Raw genomic sequence first — 18,117 nt, 5'->3', positions numbered from 1 at the left:
AAAGTTATGCAATAATTGATGCCACCACCTTATATTTATTCATATCTTATTGGAACATACTATACACCAATTTATATATTGCATTGCATGTTGATATTTTTAGAATAAATAAAAAATAAATTCATTTAAAATATTTGATATATTATTATTAAAAAAAATAGAGAGGTTGATGCACCTGTGTTTTCATATTTTTATTATATTGTCTTATAACTTTATATATATATATATACTTTATTTTTGTGTTATTTTATTTATTATATAGAAATAAGATAATTAAATATATTATTGTGAATTTTAATTATATTTTGACTTAAAAATAATACTAAGAGTAAAATAAAACAATATATGTCTATGAGAAACTCATTATATATTATAATAAATAAATAAAAAATCATCTAAACAATAAAATTGTAATAAAATATAAAATAATAATTATAAAAATTATTTAGTTTTGATTAACTATTATAAATAAAAAGTACTTATTTTATTATTATGTTGGTTAAGAAATATAAGAATTTAGCCAAATAAAAATAAAATAATATATATATATATATATATATATATATATATATGTATAGACACATACACATGAAAATATCTTCTAAACAATAAATTATAATAATAAGATTTTAGACATATTTGGACGATTTAGACATCCATTGAAAGACAAACTCATTGATTCCTCTGTGGCAGAAAGAGAGACAAAGAAATGGTTCCTTGGAAGTCATTTCCATTAGAAGTGACTTACCAAGTATTTGGTTGGTTAGCTTTTCTTTCATGGGCAGTTGCCGGCTACCCACAAATCATCCTCAATTTTCGTAGGAAAAGGTTGTTTTTTTCATGTTCTATAATCATTGCTGTTGTTGTTTATCCTTTGGGATGGATTCTTAAGTGGTTTTGTATTCAAACTCAGTGTGGTGGGATTAAGCTTGGATTTTGCGCTTCTTAACTTAACCAAGCAGTGTTCATATCTCATATACAATGCTTCCCTCTACTTTAGCCCTGTTGTTCAGAAGCAGTATTTTGAGAGGTATGGTTATGGACAGGTATGTTCTTTTCAACCAAGACTTTAACTTCAATGCCATCATACATAAGTTTATATTAGTATTTAATGATACAAATTGATTATGTAATTTTGGTTTATAACCTCTTGTTACTGCAGATGATTCCTGTTGCAGCTAATGATGTTGCTTTCTCTAGTCATGCAGTCATATTACCTCTAATTATATTTTCCCAAATTGCTATGTTTGATGTAAGTATTATCACAAGTTCTTCTTAAGAGATTGTATTTTCCTCTCATGAACATACGTTTTAGCTCCTGGTCTTATTAATTCAAAGACAGTGAATGATCTGCTACTAATTTGCAGCGTGGAAATCAGAAATTTTCCTACTATTCCATTGCAATAGCTGTTGTAGTGTGGTTTACTGCTGCTGTTTGCTTTTTCATAGCATTGCCTAGCCAATCTTGGCTTTGGCTAGTCTCCATCTTCAAGTAAGTTTCACTCTTTCTGTGATAGACGGCTGTAAATCATGTAGTAAAGCTTAGTCAGATGGTTAGATGGTTAGATGATGTGAAGAAGTTAGATCATCTAGTACGTGTTTGTTATACTTGTCTTAACGGTTTTTGTTTTGAATGGTCTTGTATTTCTTCTGCAATAGCATCTATATATATAAAGTTCTTGTGATCTCTGTAAAGATATTGTTGTGTGAGAGTTCTTTGTGTATAGACATTTTGTTATCAAATAAAGTGTTTACTTCAATCTTGTTCTTATTTTTTTCCTTTATTATTATTGAGAACCCAATAATTGGCATCGTTTGTGAGGACAAAAAAGAAAAGTCAAGAAGATAAAGAAATGGTCACCAAGTTTGACATCGATAAGTTTTTTCGGGAAGAACGACTTTGGGTTGTGGAGACTCAAGATGGAAGTCATCTTAATTCAATAAGGTTGTGTTGATGCTCTGGAGGGTGAAACGAACATGCCAACATCTATGTCTCAGAAGGAGAAGATTGACATGATCAACAGAGCCGAGAGCTTCATAATCTTGTACCTGGTTATAAGGCACCGAGAGAAGTCACAAAGGAGAAAACTGTTGCGTCGATGTGGGGGAAGCTTGAGTCATTGTATATGACCACATCATTGGCACACATATTCTTTTTGAAGCAATAATTGTATTCGTTCAGAATGATCGAGTCAAAAATTATGGTTGAACAGTTGGTAGATTTCAATAAGATCTTGGAGATAAGGTTTTACTTCTTCTTAACACCTTACCCTAGACGTAGGAACATTTTAAAGATGTTTTGTTGTTCGGAAAGTTGCAGGGTATTTGCTCCAAGTTCTAATGATACAAATAAATATAAGGGCACATATGTTGTTTCCATTTTAAAACCTTTATTCCTATTGGTGCCGTTTATTAATCAAGGTTAAAAAAGGGCATCATCAATATATTATTCTCAAGCACTTTATTCTGTTTTCAATATGTGATTATTGCACTCTTTGCACTTTCTAAGATTCACATTATGTGTTGGGGTAAGCAAGATGCCACTGAGCATAGAGTACTTAATTAATAGTCAAGCTCAAACTTGGCTTAAAGAAATTTTGCAGAACCATGAAGTAGAGGCTATGGCTGAATAGTATGCAGTCTTTTCACATATTTATGACTACTGATATATAAAAGTTTGGAACTATACATTTGAAGTGTGATTATTTCTCATATCTATGAATCAACAACCGTTGAGGCTTCCGAACTTGTTCAAAAAGGGACGGTGTTGTAAATTGAGTCAAGTTTCCTTTTGGAACAGTTGAGCCATTTCAGAGTATCACAGTACAAAACATCAACCTCTTGAAGGACCTTTGAATGGGATGTTGATATTCTTCTGTCTCTTCATATTTATTTATTTAATATAATTGTTAACATTATGGAGTTCTTTTTCTTTTTCTATGCTATAATTCCATTTCCCTCTAATAATTTGATGAAATCAATTATACTGCAGCATAATTCAAGCAATTTTGACCGTCATCAAATATTTTCCACAGGTCAGAATGCCTTAACCTCCTCTATATCATGTTCTACGCATAGCATGTGTACAAAATTGGTACCATGCCCCAAAAGTTGTTTTTCCTGTTTACTCATAAGCAAATAGCTTCCCACGTTTTGTAGCATAATTGACCTTATTTGATGTTTTCTTAATGAGTTTCCAAACATGCATATGATCTTAGAATTTGACTGCATTTGCTTACTTCAGATTTTCGTACTTTTTGGTGACTCATTGGTAATATTCTGACAAATATGTTGTGTATTTTCCATATTCTCAGTTAACAGAAGAAGATTGAATGTGATTCTAGTCCAAATTTATATATTACTTACAGTCTAATTAAGAAAAGAAATAATAGGTAATTAAAGTAAGAAATAACAGATAATTAAATTAAAGCTATATAAATCAAATTAAATCTTCAAAAGATAACAAATTTGTCTTCATAAATAGAAAACAGAATCAGGGAATAATTATCTTCTAAGTATGCAACATACTCATCTTATAAGTTCTTACAGTCTTTGTAGTTTGACAGAATAACACTGACAAACAAAACTAATAAGGAAATGATATTTATCTGGTGTAGTTACTGAGTAATGGTTACTTGCTTATGAAATCTAGACATTCCTGAACTTCTCGAGGAAGAGCACAAATGGATTTAGCATTGGCAATGTTCTACTTGATTTTTCTGGAGGTGTCTTTAATTATTCACAAATGGTTCTGCAGTCCATAGACCAAGGTGTGTGAAGTAAATATGAATTTGACCCTCTCATCAGATTTTATCTTTGAATATCTACAATGAATTTCAATTTTATCCAAATGTAGATTCCTGGGTGAACTTCTATGGAAACATTGGGAAAGTACTTATATCCTTGGTATGAAATTCTGTGCTTATACTCCATATTCTTCTTGGGAAATCATTGCTGTTTCTTCAATTTAAATCATGTATTAAGTATTACATTCCAAATGTATTTTCAGATTAAACTACAAAACTTGTTGAACATATCATTATTTATTATTACGTACTTTTAAGAAGTATATCTTAGAAGATAAATGACAGAATGAATGCAATTTCTTAGTCTTTGAATATTATAAAGACTCAGTGGACCACTTGTATCACAGATGATGTATATCATGAATTCTGATTTGTTTTAACCATTGTAGGAAACAATATTCTATGATTCTATCTTAATATGTCAACATTATGTTCTGTACCCTGATAACAAGAAAGGGCTTCCTTCTAAAAGTTCTGAAGAAATCAGGCAACCACTAATCTGTGCAAGTCCAATTGATCAAGAACAAATCAATGGTTCAGTTATATCTTCACATCAATCTCCACCAGAAGTTTGAGGTATATATAACTTGGATCATGCAGTGCACAAATTTGTATATATAAGAAAACATTTATTGAAGAAGTGAGATACTTCAAATGATCCATTGTATATTTAAGAATTCATTCTTAGCTTTCCATTAAAAATTATAATGAACAGTATAGATATACTATGTCCTCAATTCATACATTAAAACCACTATAAAAAGACAGTAGAAAAGTAAATTGTTAGACCATGAAGAAGAGTGTATAATGTAATCTTCTCCTCCTCCAGCCCCTTGTATTTGTTTCCTTTGTATTTTTTTTTTATCTTTTATTCTTTAATAGATAGTTGAATTTACTTTAGTATTGATATAAAGTTGATAGCCACATTTATCTAAAAAAAATTAAGAATTTCTTTTACTTAAAAAATCATCAATATAAAGTTGATAGTCACATTTATCTAAAATGATAGTCACATTTATCTAAGTTGATAGTCATATATCTCTGAGTTCAATATATCAAAAATAAATGTATCAGGATCATAACAACAGGACACTTGATAGACAGTAGTAGAACTATCTCTCTTTATCTTATTATTAGTAAATCAGTTAATCTTCCCAAACTCATATTAAAATTTTTAAAAAAATTCCTTTAATAAATAGATGTAACATGGTGCTCAAATTTGGATTTAATGCTCAAAATACAAGATTTGTGCCTAGATTTATAATATTTCCTTCTTTCTACCTCAACTAGCTATCAACTTCCTTTTCAAACTTCACAAATTTTTGGAGGGTTGTTCTTGCATGTACAAAAAAAGAATAAAAAAAAAAATATTTTCACTTCTTTATGTAGTATTCATCCCAACAAAAAAGATACTTATATTGTAAATGAGTGCCTATGATTCTTTAATGTTATATAGTTCTAGAAGTCATTCATTTCCTCTCAAATTATACTCAATCATTAAATAATTCCATTTTTCTTCAAATATTTGAATAATAGGTGAGTCTTAAATGTATTTTTTCTGATTTGAAAACAAATCTTATATGATATATTAGCTAACTTCTCAAGAAACTTCTTCATAATGTGCCATAAGGAAAGACAAAATACTTTTGTAATACCAACTCCAATTGCTAAATCTCGACCTGTCAGTATAGATAATAGTTGTTTCCCACCCATTGCCTCTAGTCAAGTATGAAACAACTATTTAAATGAACTCTCTTAGTTGTCTTGGAATAAGGCACAACTAAACACAATGACTTATATTGATTATTTAATCCAATAAATAGGGCAAACAATATATTATACCTGTTAGTTTTGTATGTTGTATCAAAAGTTATAGCATTTTCAAATTGTTGGTAAACAATTTTTGATCTAGCATCCACACCAAAAATCCCATTTAAGACTATTCATCACATTGGTTTACACAAAAAAGTATTTGGATTTTCAACTTGTTTTCACTTACAATAATTGGAAGTGGCTTCAATATCTTCAACGTCTAAATCTTTCTTTGAAACATTCCTCGTACGATTCTAACTATCTTTATTAAATAATGATAAGTCATTATTGTTTAAAGCGGCATACACCTTTTCTATAGATAATCCTTCTTCCTCAAGGGTTGAGTTGTAGCTCTATTTTTGTTTGAGCGGAAAATCATTTGCTTGAGTGGAAATAAAGTTCGCTCAAACAAAAATAGGGTTGCAAGCAAGGTTGATTTTCAACTCTAATTTCACTTGAGCGAAAAATCATTCGCTTAAGGGAAAATATGGCTGAGAACAAAGTTTAAATTTTTGCTCTATTTTCACTTAAGTGAAAAATCCTTCGTTTGAGAAGAAATATCATAAAATCAACTTCATATAATAGAACCCAATATGTTTTCAAAGGTTTTATTCTAAACCATTTTAATGAAAACAACTTTTAAAAAATTCAAAATCATCAATACAATTCCTAATTTGCTCAAACATCACCCTTCACTCATTTCAATTCAACTATAATCATTCAAACTCTCTATATATATTTCCATTCTCATCAAACTCAAATTAATGTATGAGAAAACTATAGGAATTAACTATACTCATGTAAACCATATTCAAAACTCAGTTTAAGAAATTGTATACTTTAATGCAAAATTCAGTCATTGTCTCAGTATCTCAATAAGAGTATCATATCGAGAATATTTAAAAGTAATCCTCAATTAATAAAAAAAGTTAAACAATATTCTTACACTTGACTTCAAGTGTTGTGCTTATATTTTGAATAAGGTATTTTAAGACAAAATTAATAACATAGAACAAATTTCATTCCTTCAAACTATACAAATCTCATATCATTTAATATTCATCTAAAAAATTTAAACATTTAAAATATATAAAACGACACTCAATCCTACATAAAACTCAAGATATTGTGATCACATCACTTTCACGTATAATAATCTATCATAAAGTTACATAAAAAAAACTTAAATAATTTCAATATCTATAATGTATTGTTTCTAAAGAAAGGTTAAGCTCAAATAAGAGAATGATTCAACATATAAAAATCTATAACAACGTATTCAAATATAATAAGAGTTGAGGAAAAGTTTAACCAAGTTGAAATATTAATATCAAATCTAAAAATAAAAAATATTTAAAATAAACAAAAAAGTTTACTTTATTTAAAAGTATGATCGATTAAAAGTTCGGATATGAGAAAAAAATTTAAAATAGAGAGGAAGGATATGGGTAAAGTGGTATAGGAGTGTGTTTACCTAAATTGTAGATTTTTTTTTTATCACTTTTAAATATTGTTAATAAATCTTGCAAACAAAATTTAATGTTGTAAATAAATATTCCAAACAACTATAATCACAGGTACTAACGTATATACTAACAAAAATTAAAAATATGATAAGAATTATAATAAATTAGGTATAATAAGGAAAAAAAGGTTAAAAATGAAAAATGAATAGTATACAAAATTATAATTAATATCTTTTAAATACAAATTACTCTGACCTACTAAAATATAAAAACTGATATAGAAAATTAACTTTTAATAATTATTAAAGTACACATCAAGAAAAACTCATCTCATAATAGTATAATTATTGTTAAATTTAATATATATATATATATATATATAATTATATATATAATTATTTTTATTTTTTATAAAGTAATTATTCCAGTCTTATAAAATATTATACATAAAAATTTATAATAATATAGAACATTCAAGCAAGACTATACAAACTTTAACTCGCCTTGTAAACAAGAAACTGCAGAGAGGAGAATTGCCCACTTTCTCTCCGTTTCCCTTTGGTGTCGGTAACTGCTCCCAATTATTTTAAGCCCTAATAAAATTCCTACTGTTCTTCCGATTCTTTAGGTTTTCACAATCTCTATGCTTTCGCTCTTATGCCTCTTAATTTTCTGTATCAGTAATGCAATTATTAACTCAGGAACCAATGCAATTTATTAGAACAATTTGATTTAAGCTCTTTTTCAGTGCCAATTAATTGAATCTAATTTTCCCCTTTCTAATTCCTCTGTTTTTTTTTCATGCTAATTTTATCCCTAGTCAAGTTGTTGTGTGATTACTGGTTTGGTGCATTGCTTTGTTTAGGATATATGCATGGTTACCCTAAACCCTAAAACGTTGTTCTCTCACTAGTGCTCATATTTGGTGTGTGTGTATATGCATTAGGCGATTGATTGAAGTCTTCTGCTTTTTGTTTTGGATGTGTTTGTGATTTTTTTTTTTTTATCGGCAATGATGTGTTTGTGATGATGTGGCTAATGATTTGTGATACGAAATGAACTTAACGGAGTGTTGAGAGAGAGTGGGTAGTGCAAGTATTCAGCACTGCCATTTTTGTAATATCTTGTTTCCTCAATTGTTTTGGATTAATTTCCTGAATTAGTCTTCTCTGCTGGGTTGGTTCTTTCTTGAATTGAAGTGTGTTTGTATCATTTTGAACCTCTATTTGTTTATATTTCCTCATTTTCTAGTCTTTCAAAATGAAATATTGTCAAAACATCATTGAATAGTGGTGTAAAATGGTTTTTCTATGATGCAAATCAAATTTGAACTTTAAATAGCTTGGAAGGAAATGGAATGTACCTCATTTGTCCTGTTTCGTAATGTGGGAGGAGTATGGGATTGAATGAACTTATTGTTTAGTAATTTTCTTATGACGTCATTTACTTCCCAAACAAAGAAATAAAAACTTTCCTTCATTTCGTCATCAAATATCCCAATACATTTGTTATGAATCAACACTATTTTCAGAGAAAACAAAAAGTAAATCTGAACTTCTCTAATTTCACTAATCATACAGCAGAAGATACAAAGGTGCACTCTCCTTTCTACTGGAGTATTCCTGTTACAAAACTCAATTCCCTGAAAAACTCCTCCCATTTCCCCTAAACTTCCTATGAAAAGGGGTCCTAACTGCTAACAAACACTATGCTGTAAAAGCTACCTTGCAACTATATTCTTAGTTATTGTTTTTAAACCTTCTCCTATAATAAACCTGCAATCTTGTCTTATTGTCAACATGCTGTATTTGCTTCTGTCTAACAACATTTCTGGTAATTTTACTTTACTTCATCATTAAATATCCCTATTCAATTGCATTTCTTTCCTCCTATTATTAGATTTCCAAACGAAGCATTTAGGTGGTATTTTTTATCATGCAACAATCAGGTCTCTATTCATACTTAAATTAGTACAAAACACAGTTATCAGTTCTAACGACCAACTTGCAGACATTCTCATAGAGTCTTTGAGAGGGCCTAGAATTCAGTTTGTATGTTCCAAGCATAGTGCATATGATTTAGTTGCTCCTGCTTGAGAGAGTGTTAAAATTATGATTTTTTATTATATTGTATACAACTTTTATAAAGCTGCTTTTTGGGTGTATGTTCCTTGCATGTGTTATCGGATATAACTTTCCTTTTTAATGCACTCTTCTCTTTTTCAAATATATGAAATATACATCAGCTGAGTATGTAACTCACTTATTTCTTATCACATATAAATTCAAAACCCTTGTTAAAATTATGTTGTTCCATACCATTTTTTTTCCTGTTAAAGAAGTTTTAAATTAGTTATCCTATCCTTTTTGTCCCTCTAGAGAAGAAAAATGTAGAGTGATGTAAATGAACATATGGACGATCAAGTGATGTTTGATTGAATCTAAGGGTTTGAAATGAAACCCTGGTTTTCATTGAATCACATCAACTCTTTGGTGCCATCTCTAACATTCTATGGTGATGTTGAGACAACCCATGACTTCTGTAGCAACATTCTATTCTCTCCCCGTGGCAGTGCTCTGTTCTTTATCTGAGACTGAGCTTCTTTTGGCCTTTTCATGTGTCTTTCTTCTTTGTTATTTACTCTGTTCCCTTTTGTATGTCTTCAATTTTTGGTGATCTAAAATTGTCTTTAAATTTAGATGTTTTAAAATTTTGGGCATTTGTATATTTATAATATTTGTAACTATTTATATTCTTTACCGATTTCATCTATAATATACTATTTTGAGCAATTATAATATTTATGACATCTGTCCCACCTCGATGTTTTCAGGATTATCCAGGATTCATAACTATGATTTAAAACTTTTGAAGTATTTTTTTCCTTCTAACCTGTAGCCTAGAGATCTTATAACATGTTTTGTTCTGATATAATTTGAAATTTCTGTATTTGGATACCTTCAAAATCACAGTGGATACCCCAAAACCATGTAAAAAACATTATTTTTCCAAAGCAAGTTGCTTCCCATTAAATTAAAATTGGTTATGGCTCCTCTCACCACCACCCTAAACACCTTATTAATGTGTGTATTATGCTGTCTGTCATGTGTTGCTGCTGCATTATTCGCCCTTACATGTTTTCCTTGTGTATATTTTGAGTACAGGTTGATGGAGGGTACTGAACCTGATATAGAAAGGCAGCCCCTGGAAGATGCAGAAAAAGAATGTCCAATATCTGCCGAGGTGGTAATTGATATGGGGCAAGAGAGTCAGACTCGGAACCCCAGTGATTCTTCTGTAGCAGACACTATTAAGGTCATTGACACTGGGAATGAGTGTACAGATCCGAATGTTTGTCCTGTTGACCATAGTCACATGGAAATTAATGATGAATGCCAGACATCAAATATTTTCCATGTTGACAAATTTCATAATGATAATGTCAGTAGTGGACAGCTGTGTGAGAACCCCTGTGCTACATCTGTTAATGTATCAATGCCTAGTACTGATGTGAAAAATGAGAACGAAATATATGTGGCACCAAAAATTGGTATGGAGTTTGAATCAGAAGACAATGCTTACAAATGTTATAGCATGTATGCTGTCCAGAAAGGTTTTATCGTAAGAAAGGATTTTGTCAACAAAAGTAGGATAAATGGTGCAGTGGTATCCAGAAGATACACATGCCATAGACAGGGTTATCGGCCAAACAAAAATGGTACATTCTTGAGGAAATTTCAGCAGGAAACAAGAACTGGTTGTTTGGCACACATGACTATTGCTCGTCAGCCAAATGGCAAGTTTCAGGTCACTCATTTTGAAACTGAACACAATCATGAGTTTGTAACACCCTGTACTGCTCATATGTTACCGTCACAGAAAAGATTGAGTTTTGCTCAAGCTATTGAAGCAAACTTAACTGTATCCGGGTTAGATGAGGTACCAAAACTGGGAATGGGATTTGACTCAGACGAGCATGCATATGAATTTTATAATACATATGCTGGACGTGTTGGTTTCAGTGTAAGAAAAGATTATGTAAATAGGAGTAAAATTGATGGTGCTGTGGCATCTAGACGATTTACTTGCTTCAGAGAAGGTTTTCGGCAGAAAGACAGACGAGATATGAATCCAAAGAGACCTCGGAAGGATACTAGAATTGGATGTTTGGCCCAACTGGTTATTTCTCGCCAACCTGATGGTAGGTATCATGTTACACACTTTGAAGAAAAGCATAATCATGAACTTGTTGCTGCTTGTAGAGTGCACTTGTTAAGATCACAAAAGGGGCTAACTGCTACTCAAATTGAAAACTTAGTAGATGGGTCCAACTTGCTGCCTACATCAACCTCTGAAACCAATTGCAAGGCTCGTCTTGGTTCTGATCCCATAGGCCGTGATTATAAACTACCTTTCAAATGTACTATCAACATAAAAGAGGGAGAAATTGAAAAGATTAAGCATCACTTCCGAAGCAAGCAATCAAAGAATCCTTCTTTCTTTTACGCATTCCAGCTTGATGCTGATGATCAAATAACTAATATATTTTGGGCTGATACAAAGATGATGGTAGATTACACTGATTTTGGTGATGTTGTTTGTTTTGATAGCAGTTATAAATACTATAAGGACTCCCGGCCATTTGTTCCATTCCTTGGTATAAATAATCACCAGCAAATGACTATCTTTGGGGCTGCACTTCTTTATAACGAATCTGTAGAATCTTTGAAGTGGCTGTTTGTAGTTTTCCTTCAGGCAATGTCTGGAAGAAAGCCAAAGACAATACTGACAGATCTAGATGTTGTAACAGCTGAAGCACTCAATGCCATACTACCCGAAACAAATCATCGAGTTTGTGTATGGCATGTCTATCAAGATGCCCTCAAGCATCTGAGTCATGTTTCTGCTGGATCTGATTCTTTTGTAAATGATTTAAGAAGCTGCCTTTTTCATCACGAGGAGGAGGACTATTTTGTTAATGAATGGAATGCTCTCATGGACAACTATAATCTGTGGGAAAATGAATGGTTACAACAAATATTTGGAAGCAGAGATCGATGGGCCATAGCATATCGAAGACAATTTTTTTGTGCCGACATAGAAAGCATGCTACTGAGAGAAAATCTTAGTGGCAACTTGAAAAGGTACCTAAAGCACGACTCCGACATTCTTCCACTTTTCAAGTATCTTGTTAAAGTTGTTACTGATTGGCACTACAAGGAATTAGATGCCAATTTTGACATGAGCCAGCGTATGCCACCGCTGCTGGGGAATATCATTACGTTAAAGCATGCAAGTGCTCCATACACACCAAAGATATTTGAGTTATTTCAGAAAGAATATGAAGCATGTTTGAATCTAGTGATAAAGCATTGCACTGAAAATGGATCGTTGTATTATTATAAAGTTAGCGTATATGAACAGGCACGAGAGTATTCGGTCACATTTGATTCTTCTAATGAGACAATCAGCTGCTGCTGTATGAAATTTGAGTATGTGGGGATATTATGCTGCCATGCATTAAAAGTTCTTGACTATGTGAACATAAGGATTGTTCCATCTCGCTACATATTAAAGAGATGGACAAAAGATGCTAGAGTTTGACCACTATATAGGCAAATTGAAATTGTAAATTGGAGGGTTTAGACTAACCAAGGGTGCCGTTTTGTAACCATGGCAGATACAAAGTAGCGTTTCACTACCAGAACAAGCAGCTTATGTAATGTTTAGTCAAAGGTTAGCTTTGTAACCTATGCAACCTATGTAATGTTTAGTCTGAAAGCTGTACATCTTCCTGAAAGGTTAGCTTGTAAGTCAAAGATCTAGATACAGAAACACACTCTGATTTTGAAATAAGCAAATAAATTTCCATAAAGGATTGGTCTCAAATATATGTAAATTTTAATTAAATTCACTATATAATGATATTATGTTCACAATATCCTTCATTTAATTTAGGCCTTATTTTCAATGACATTTTTATACATATCAAATTTCAATGAAGAGAAGTTTAGCATAAAAAGGTGGTTTTTAAATGAGGTTACTAGAAATAAATAATGTAAACTAACTTTCTTAATTGACAAATAATTTTTCTCTTATTTATATTTGAGACTATTGTACACTATATACTTCCTTTGGTGATTATAAACCAATTTGCAATTCCAGTTATATAACTGTGATTTAGTATTTTCATTTCTAGGCACCACTATCTTAGAGTAGGAAGATCTAGCTACAGCTTGAGCATGAATTCTACAAAAAATCTAATACATTTTAAAATAATGAATTGGTCAACAATGGTGAGGGTGAGGGTGGAAATAGAAAAAGGAATATCATGTCAGAAGGCCAGTAATGACCAATGTTGCTATATACCCAGAATGCAACAAGGCTAACACTTATGATCATTGAGTCTAACTAATGTGATACAATACAAGCTACATTTACAAGTTTGCACTAATCTTTCCTCCCATGGTTAATTTGGAATCAACATGGTTAATATTTGTAGTTTCTAGCATTCTGGAATCCGTGCTGAATATTTGGTGATGCATTCTCATGAGTTGGAATTGTGGTGGAAGTTGAAGTTAGAGGATGAGTCAAGGTGCGACCACTCTTTCCCTGCAAATGCTTAGTGCCACTGGTTTTCAAAACAGGTCTGTTGGGAGGAAAATAAGTTTTACTCTCTGCCATAGTGGGAGTGGATTTCCTTCCATCTTTACTTGTTTCAGAATGTGTCAGTAGGTCCTGGAAGACAGCAATAGAACTTTTAGCTATTAGTAATCAGAAAGTTCTGATGGAAAAAAATTAAGTGCTTCCTGATCATGGACTTGTTATAAACCATAATATGTTTCAATTACTTTTCTTCCATTTTAATTTGTTCAGATAAAAAAAAAATATTTAAAAAATTAGCGGATTTTCATTTCTGTACAAAAAAATCTTTGTTTTTTCATTTTTAAAAAAATTGAGATCATTATTTTAGTCTTTGTGGGATATATGAATTTTAATTTTTGTACCTAAAATTTTCTTGATTTTATTACTTTTAATACTTGATAAATAAATAAAAATGATTTATTGATAGTCATATAATACTAGTGTCATACTAGAATAAAAAAGTAGTGCTTTTTAATGTTAGAGGAATAAAAATAAAATACACAGAAATTAAAACTCATTTATTTCATAGGACTATAAGGTCTCAAAAATATTTAAGCAAAAGAATGAAAATATAAGAGAGAACTGATAAAGGAGTAGGTAAGATACTGAAAATTTGCTCACCACTATCATGGATTTGAACTTGTCTGGTTTGAAAAACATTTATTGTTTTTATCTTTTAGTTTTACTTCTAATTATGAACACGACACATAACCACTTTGTTTGAATTTCGAAAGTTTCAAAAACAAAGTGTATATTTTATTTTTGAAGAAAACAAGCGTGCAGGAAACACAGAAAATAACTTTGTTTTCACCGTTATCTATGAAGACTTTCAAAAAAAGAAACTAAAGTAAAAACAAAATCTTGTCTCAAATATAAAACAATCTAGAATTCTCTGCATTGTCCAATTCTGAACTGCAATTTGAGAAAAATACCTTTTTTGTCTCACTCTTCGATGTTTTTCTTTCCTTATAAAAATCAGGTAGTGGCCTTGCTTTGAAGCAAAAGCTTTGGCGCAGTTTTCTAATAATCTCAGTCTCTGTTTTCTCCTGCAAAAACGAGGATTGGGTGTAATTGATTAACTAAATTCCAAGGAACAAAGTAAGATAAATCTCACAACAATGTTTCACTTGGTATTAATTTTACTTGTCACCACCCACCTTGAGTTTGGTATGCAGCTGCACTTTTTGTGCTTCATTAGCATTGAACTTTTCTTCAAGTTTCTAAAATTGATGAAGATCAACAGATAAGTACTTTAATAACCAAAGTCTCATAATCAGCTGAATGTAAGAGAAAATTAAGGTTTTTGGTTTTGCCTTCTTTCTTCTTGCAGCCCTTTCTTCTGTCCTCAAGCTGAAAGGGGATGATATAATTGGGGACTTCATTCTGTTTCTGCATGCAAATAATACATTGATAATAAAGGTCTAAAGACAATAACAATGAAAACAAAAGCCCCTTAAAGATCAATACAATATACTGGTAAAAGAACTTGCAAAGGTGTTAGACCTTAACAATCAATAACTAGAGAAACAAAAGCCCCCAAGTGGAGATAACTTACTCTCCAGAAAGAAAGCTCCATTTAGGACCACCCGTATGTGCTGATGATAAATCAAGAGGTGTTTTGTTCCTGAAATTTTACAATTTCCATACTCAATACAGGTTGCGAAAGAGCTAGAAACAACTGAAAGCAAACAGTTTCACATTATAAGTATAATTAACAACATGTTAGAAACCATGTACCTTTTCTTTTCAGTTAATGGGGTCAATGAAAAATGCTTTTGAATCTCCTTGGAAGCCTGCAATTGGAAAATGACTCACTTTAGCATCCTTGATGGAAATTGCAACATGAATGAGCATGACAAAATAAAAGTAGGAGGCTTGGAATAGGGTGAAAATTTTCAAAAGAAACAAAAGGCTGAAAAATACCATAGTTGGAGTTCTTATAGGAGTCAAGTTATCCTTTGAAGCCTTGGAAGGACCAGCACCAACTCTTGTACTTTCAAACTTTCTCATGACTGATGCAGTCAACCTATTAAGTTCCCTAATGGGTGTAAAATTAACTGATCTTGGAGTAGATCTCTTTTTATCTGCAGTGCTTAATCCAACAGTCATATTGTTCATTGGTGTAACAATATTATCTCTTCTGAAAGAAATAGCAGCAGTTGACTTAATAGGTGTAGCAGTGGACTTGGAAGGTTTATTGCTCATTGGTGTAGGAATGTTATCTCTTCTGAAAGAAGTAGCAGCTATGGGTTTAGCAGGTGTAGTGTTGAACTTGGAGGTTCCATTTGCAGGTTTTATGCTCATTGGTGAAGCAATGTTTTCTTTTTTGAAAGAAATAGCAGCCGTGGACTTGACAGGTGTAGAGGTGAGCTTGGAGGTTCCATTAGCCTTTGACAACTTTAAGGAAGAAACTGGGGGTTTCTTCTTGCCCACACTAGCCAAAACTTCCTGATCAGATATAGAGACCTGCTGCAATAACAAGTCAGTGCCATGACCTCAAAATATCAAAAGAAAAGCATTCCATGAAATAAATTAACATAATAACCTTCACTAATGGTGTCAAAATTGGTGTTACAGTTACACTAAGCTTTTCATTTTGCTCCCTTTGTGCATCAAGATCTTCAAGCTGGTTTTGCAATTCAACCTCCATTGAATTTCCTACAACGGCAACTTCTTCCATCTCTGCCTCAGTTCCCTCAACCTTGACACTTTCAGGTGTAACACTTGCCTCTACACTGGCTGTGAGTTGGACCATGGCATTATTCTCATCAGAGGTAACACTCAAAACCTTTGCATCTTGCTCTACCTCGACAACCACTTCAGAATTTGGAGTTATTTGGGAATTATGAGTGACAGTGTCATTGTTATTGTCATTGTTAATTACTCCCTCGCCTTCTCGTTCAGTGGCATTGTTTTGTGCCCCATTGTTTGCTTGTTCAAGCAATGCAGCAGCCTTCTGAGCAGCAAGTTTCCTGTAGTGAGCTTCAAAGAAAGCCTTCTTCTGTGCAACAGATCCAGGTCTTGAGTACCTCTCTGCTTCCTCCACATAGCGGTTGTGGGAGAAACTGGACCACTTCTCCCATGCCAGGGACTCTGACATGAACCTCCCAAACGAAATTGACTGCCCAAGTGCATGAATCGGGTTGTTCTGAAACGCACAAGTTTCACAGTTTTTTCAAGGTGAACCTTCATTGAACATAGAAAGAAAAATCTCCTCTTGATTAATTGCACCCAACAACACGCCAAATTAGAAAGCTTCAATCAATTATGTTATTGTAACCCATCAAACATTAATCAATGTCTTTGGGTTCTTGTTCACAAACCATGGGTTGACCTCTAGAAAAACATCATTTTCCCTTCATTTCTACTTCTCAAACTGACCCAAGACCCAAGACCCAAGAATCATGTTCCTATTTGCTAACCATGTTATTCTGTGGATGAAACTTAAATTGCACTCTCTAAATTACATTCCAAGTCCATGTAAAATACTACACTGTTATTTGTGGAAGAACTGTACTCTTCAGACTAAGATTTGAGGTATACAATTACAAACAAACTACATATAATCCAAGAGACCACCAAACCCAAAAGGTTGTATGAATCTACATGCTTTTGAAACGAACACCCTTTTGAAAGTGCAATTTTTTTTTCTCTTTCGTTCCATTGTTTCATACTCTACATGCATGTCCAAGTAAAAGAGTAAGAAAAACATATAAAAAAAACATGGAAGTTATTTGAGGGGATTAAGAATGCAATAATTCATATCCCAGAAAACAGAAGTGACTGGTGAAAGAACTGACCTCATTGGCTTCATTGGAAATGCCTGAAGCATAGCAGAATGGTTGCTGCATGAGACAAGTCGAGTCCCCCATGTTCCACTGCAACGTCCAAACCTCAAAAGATCCAAACTTTACCACATTATTATTATGATTCTCTTTGTTAGTATTAGCATTATTAGTATTGGTGTTATATATTTTTATGTATGTGACCGTTTGTTTGTGGGTACATCCACATTCAAATTTGAAATTCAAATGAGAAGCATGGTTGGTTGTGTTGTGTGTGAATGATGTGTAAAAGCAGACAACTTTAACAGATTATAAAAAGTGAAGTGTTCTGCAATCTTCAATCTTTCATAGTTTCCACAGTGTGGGGCCCACTCAAAGGTCTTTGAAAGAGAAGGAGCCTCACACTTTTTTTAAAAAATAATAATAATAATAATAATGTATAAAATGATATTACAGTAAATTTTATTGTTTTTATTATGATTATTGTAAAAGTTGAGTTAAAATTTACAGATGATAGTGTTTTAAGTTTTATTTTTTCACTATTCTAACTCAGTGAAAAAATAGTGAAAAAATAGGAAAACTGTGGTAAGATTGTTCAGTCAA

At 32.0% G+C, this 18,117-nt stretch overlaps 3 protein-coding genes across 10 annotated transcripts; 2 read left to right on the top strand and 1 right to left on the bottom strand.

Moving 5' to 3' along the window:
• Positions 1-645: 645 nt before the first annotated feature.
• LOC137837153 (cystinosin homolog) lies at positions 646-4,464 on the top strand. 3 transcript variants are annotated; one of them, XR_016520661.1, is made up of 8 exons: positions 646-828; positions 914-1,046; positions 1,163-1,252; positions 1,368-1,492; positions 2,993-3,035; positions 3,618-3,770; positions 3,857-3,906; positions 4,196-4,464. XR_016520661.1 is itself a non-coding variant. In XM_068646037.2 (8 exons), exons 1-8 carry the CDS (start codon positions 710-712, stop codon positions 4,379-4,381), a joined length of 864 nt encoding a protein of 287 aa, XP_068502138.1. In that variant the 5' UTR covers positions 646-709; the 3' UTR covers positions 4,382-4,464. The 3 variants fall into 3 exon arrangements, 2 of the variants coding, with proteins under 2 accessions (XP_068502138.1, XP_090158002.1); XM_068646037.2 differs by having other exon boundaries at positions 3,653-3,770; XM_090301876.1 differs by lacking the exons at positions 646-828; positions 914-1,046; positions 1,163-1,252; positions 1,368-1,492 and adding an exon at positions 2,039-2,245 and having other exon boundaries at positions 3,653-3,770.
• Positions 4,465-7,559: 3,095 nt separating this feature from the next.
• Positions 7,560-13,025, top strand: LOC137837151 (protein FAR1-RELATED SEQUENCE 5). Of its 3 annotated transcripts, none has more exons than XM_068646031.2 (2): positions 7,560-7,647; positions 10,249-13,025. In XM_068646031.2, exon 2 carries the CDS (start codon positions 10,253-10,255, stop codon positions 12,686-12,688), a length of 2,436 nt encoding a protein of 811 aa, XP_068502132.2. In that variant the 5' UTR covers positions 7,560-7,647; positions 10,249-10,252; the 3' UTR covers positions 12,689-13,025. The 3 variants fall into 3 exon arrangements, with proteins under 3 accessions (XP_068502132.2, XP_068502131.2, XP_068502133.2); XM_068646030.2 differs by having other exon boundaries at positions 7,560-7,712; XM_068646032.2 differs by having other exon boundaries at positions 7,579-7,651.
• A 306-nt stretch (positions 13,026-13,331) lies between these two features.
• Positions 13,332-17,755, bottom strand: LOC137837152 (uncharacterized). Of its 4 annotated transcripts, none has more exons than XM_068646034.2 (9): positions 17,530-17,755; positions 16,275-16,877; positions 15,653-16,195; positions 15,467-15,522; positions 15,285-15,353; positions 15,043-15,118; positions 14,887-14,949; positions 14,662-14,775; positions 13,332-13,822 (listed from the first exon to the last, which is right to left on the bottom strand). In XM_068646034.2, the coding sequence occupies exons 1-9, from the start codon at positions 17,599-17,601 to the stop codon at positions 13,574-13,576; spliced, it is 1,845 nt and encodes a 614-aa protein (XP_068502135.2). In that variant the 5' UTR covers positions 17,602-17,755; the 3' UTR covers positions 13,332-13,573. The 4 variants fall into 4 exon arrangements, with proteins under 4 accessions (XP_068502135.2, XP_068502134.2, XP_068502137.2 ...); XM_068646033.2 differs by having other exon boundaries at positions 15,653-16,198; positions 17,530-17,686; XM_068646036.2 differs by having other exon boundaries at positions 16,275-16,915; positions 17,530-17,671.
• Positions 17,756-18,117: the final 362 nt, after the last annotated feature.

This window comes from Phaseolus vulgaris, chromosome 4 (genome assembly GCF_051622355.1).
Source record: "Phaseolus vulgaris cultivar YP4 chromosome 4, ASM5162235v1, whole genome shotgun sequence".
NCBI classification, from domain to species: domain Eukaryota; kingdom Viridiplantae; phylum Streptophyta; class Magnoliopsida; order Fabales; family Fabaceae; genus Phaseolus; species Phaseolus vulgaris.
The sequence above is the reverse complement of the archived record's forward strand: the minus strand, read 5'-3'. Positions and strand labels throughout refer to the sequence as shown.

Coding starts and splice junctions, on each gene's coding strand:
- LOC137837153 (XM_068646037.2), top strand. CDS start 710: ATGGTTCCTTGGAAGTCATTTCCATTAGAAGTGACTTACCAAGTATTT. Junction 1,253..1,367: donor CCCAAATTGCTATGTTTGAT/GTAAGTATTATC, acceptor ACTAATTTGCAG/CGTGGAAATCAGAAATTTTC. Junction 3,036..3,652: donor TCATCAAATATTTTCCACAG/GTCAGAATGCCT, acceptor TATGAAATCTAG/ACATTCCTGAACTTCTCGAG.
- LOC137837151 (XM_068646031.2), top strand. CDS start 10,253: ATGGAGGGTACTGAACCTGATATAGAAAGGCAGCCCCTGGAAGATGCA.
- LOC137837152 (XM_068646033.2), bottom strand. CDS start 17,601: ATGGGGGACTCGACTTGTCTCATGCAGCAACCATTCTGCTATGCTTCA. Junction 15,354..15,466: donor CCATTAACTGAAAAGAAAAG/GTACATGGTTTC, acceptor GTAAAATTTCAG/GAACAAAACACCTCTTGATT. Junction 14,950..15,042: donor GGGCTGCAAGAAGAAAGAAG/GCAAAACCAAAA, acceptor CATCAATTTTAG/AAACTTGAAGAAAAGTTCAA.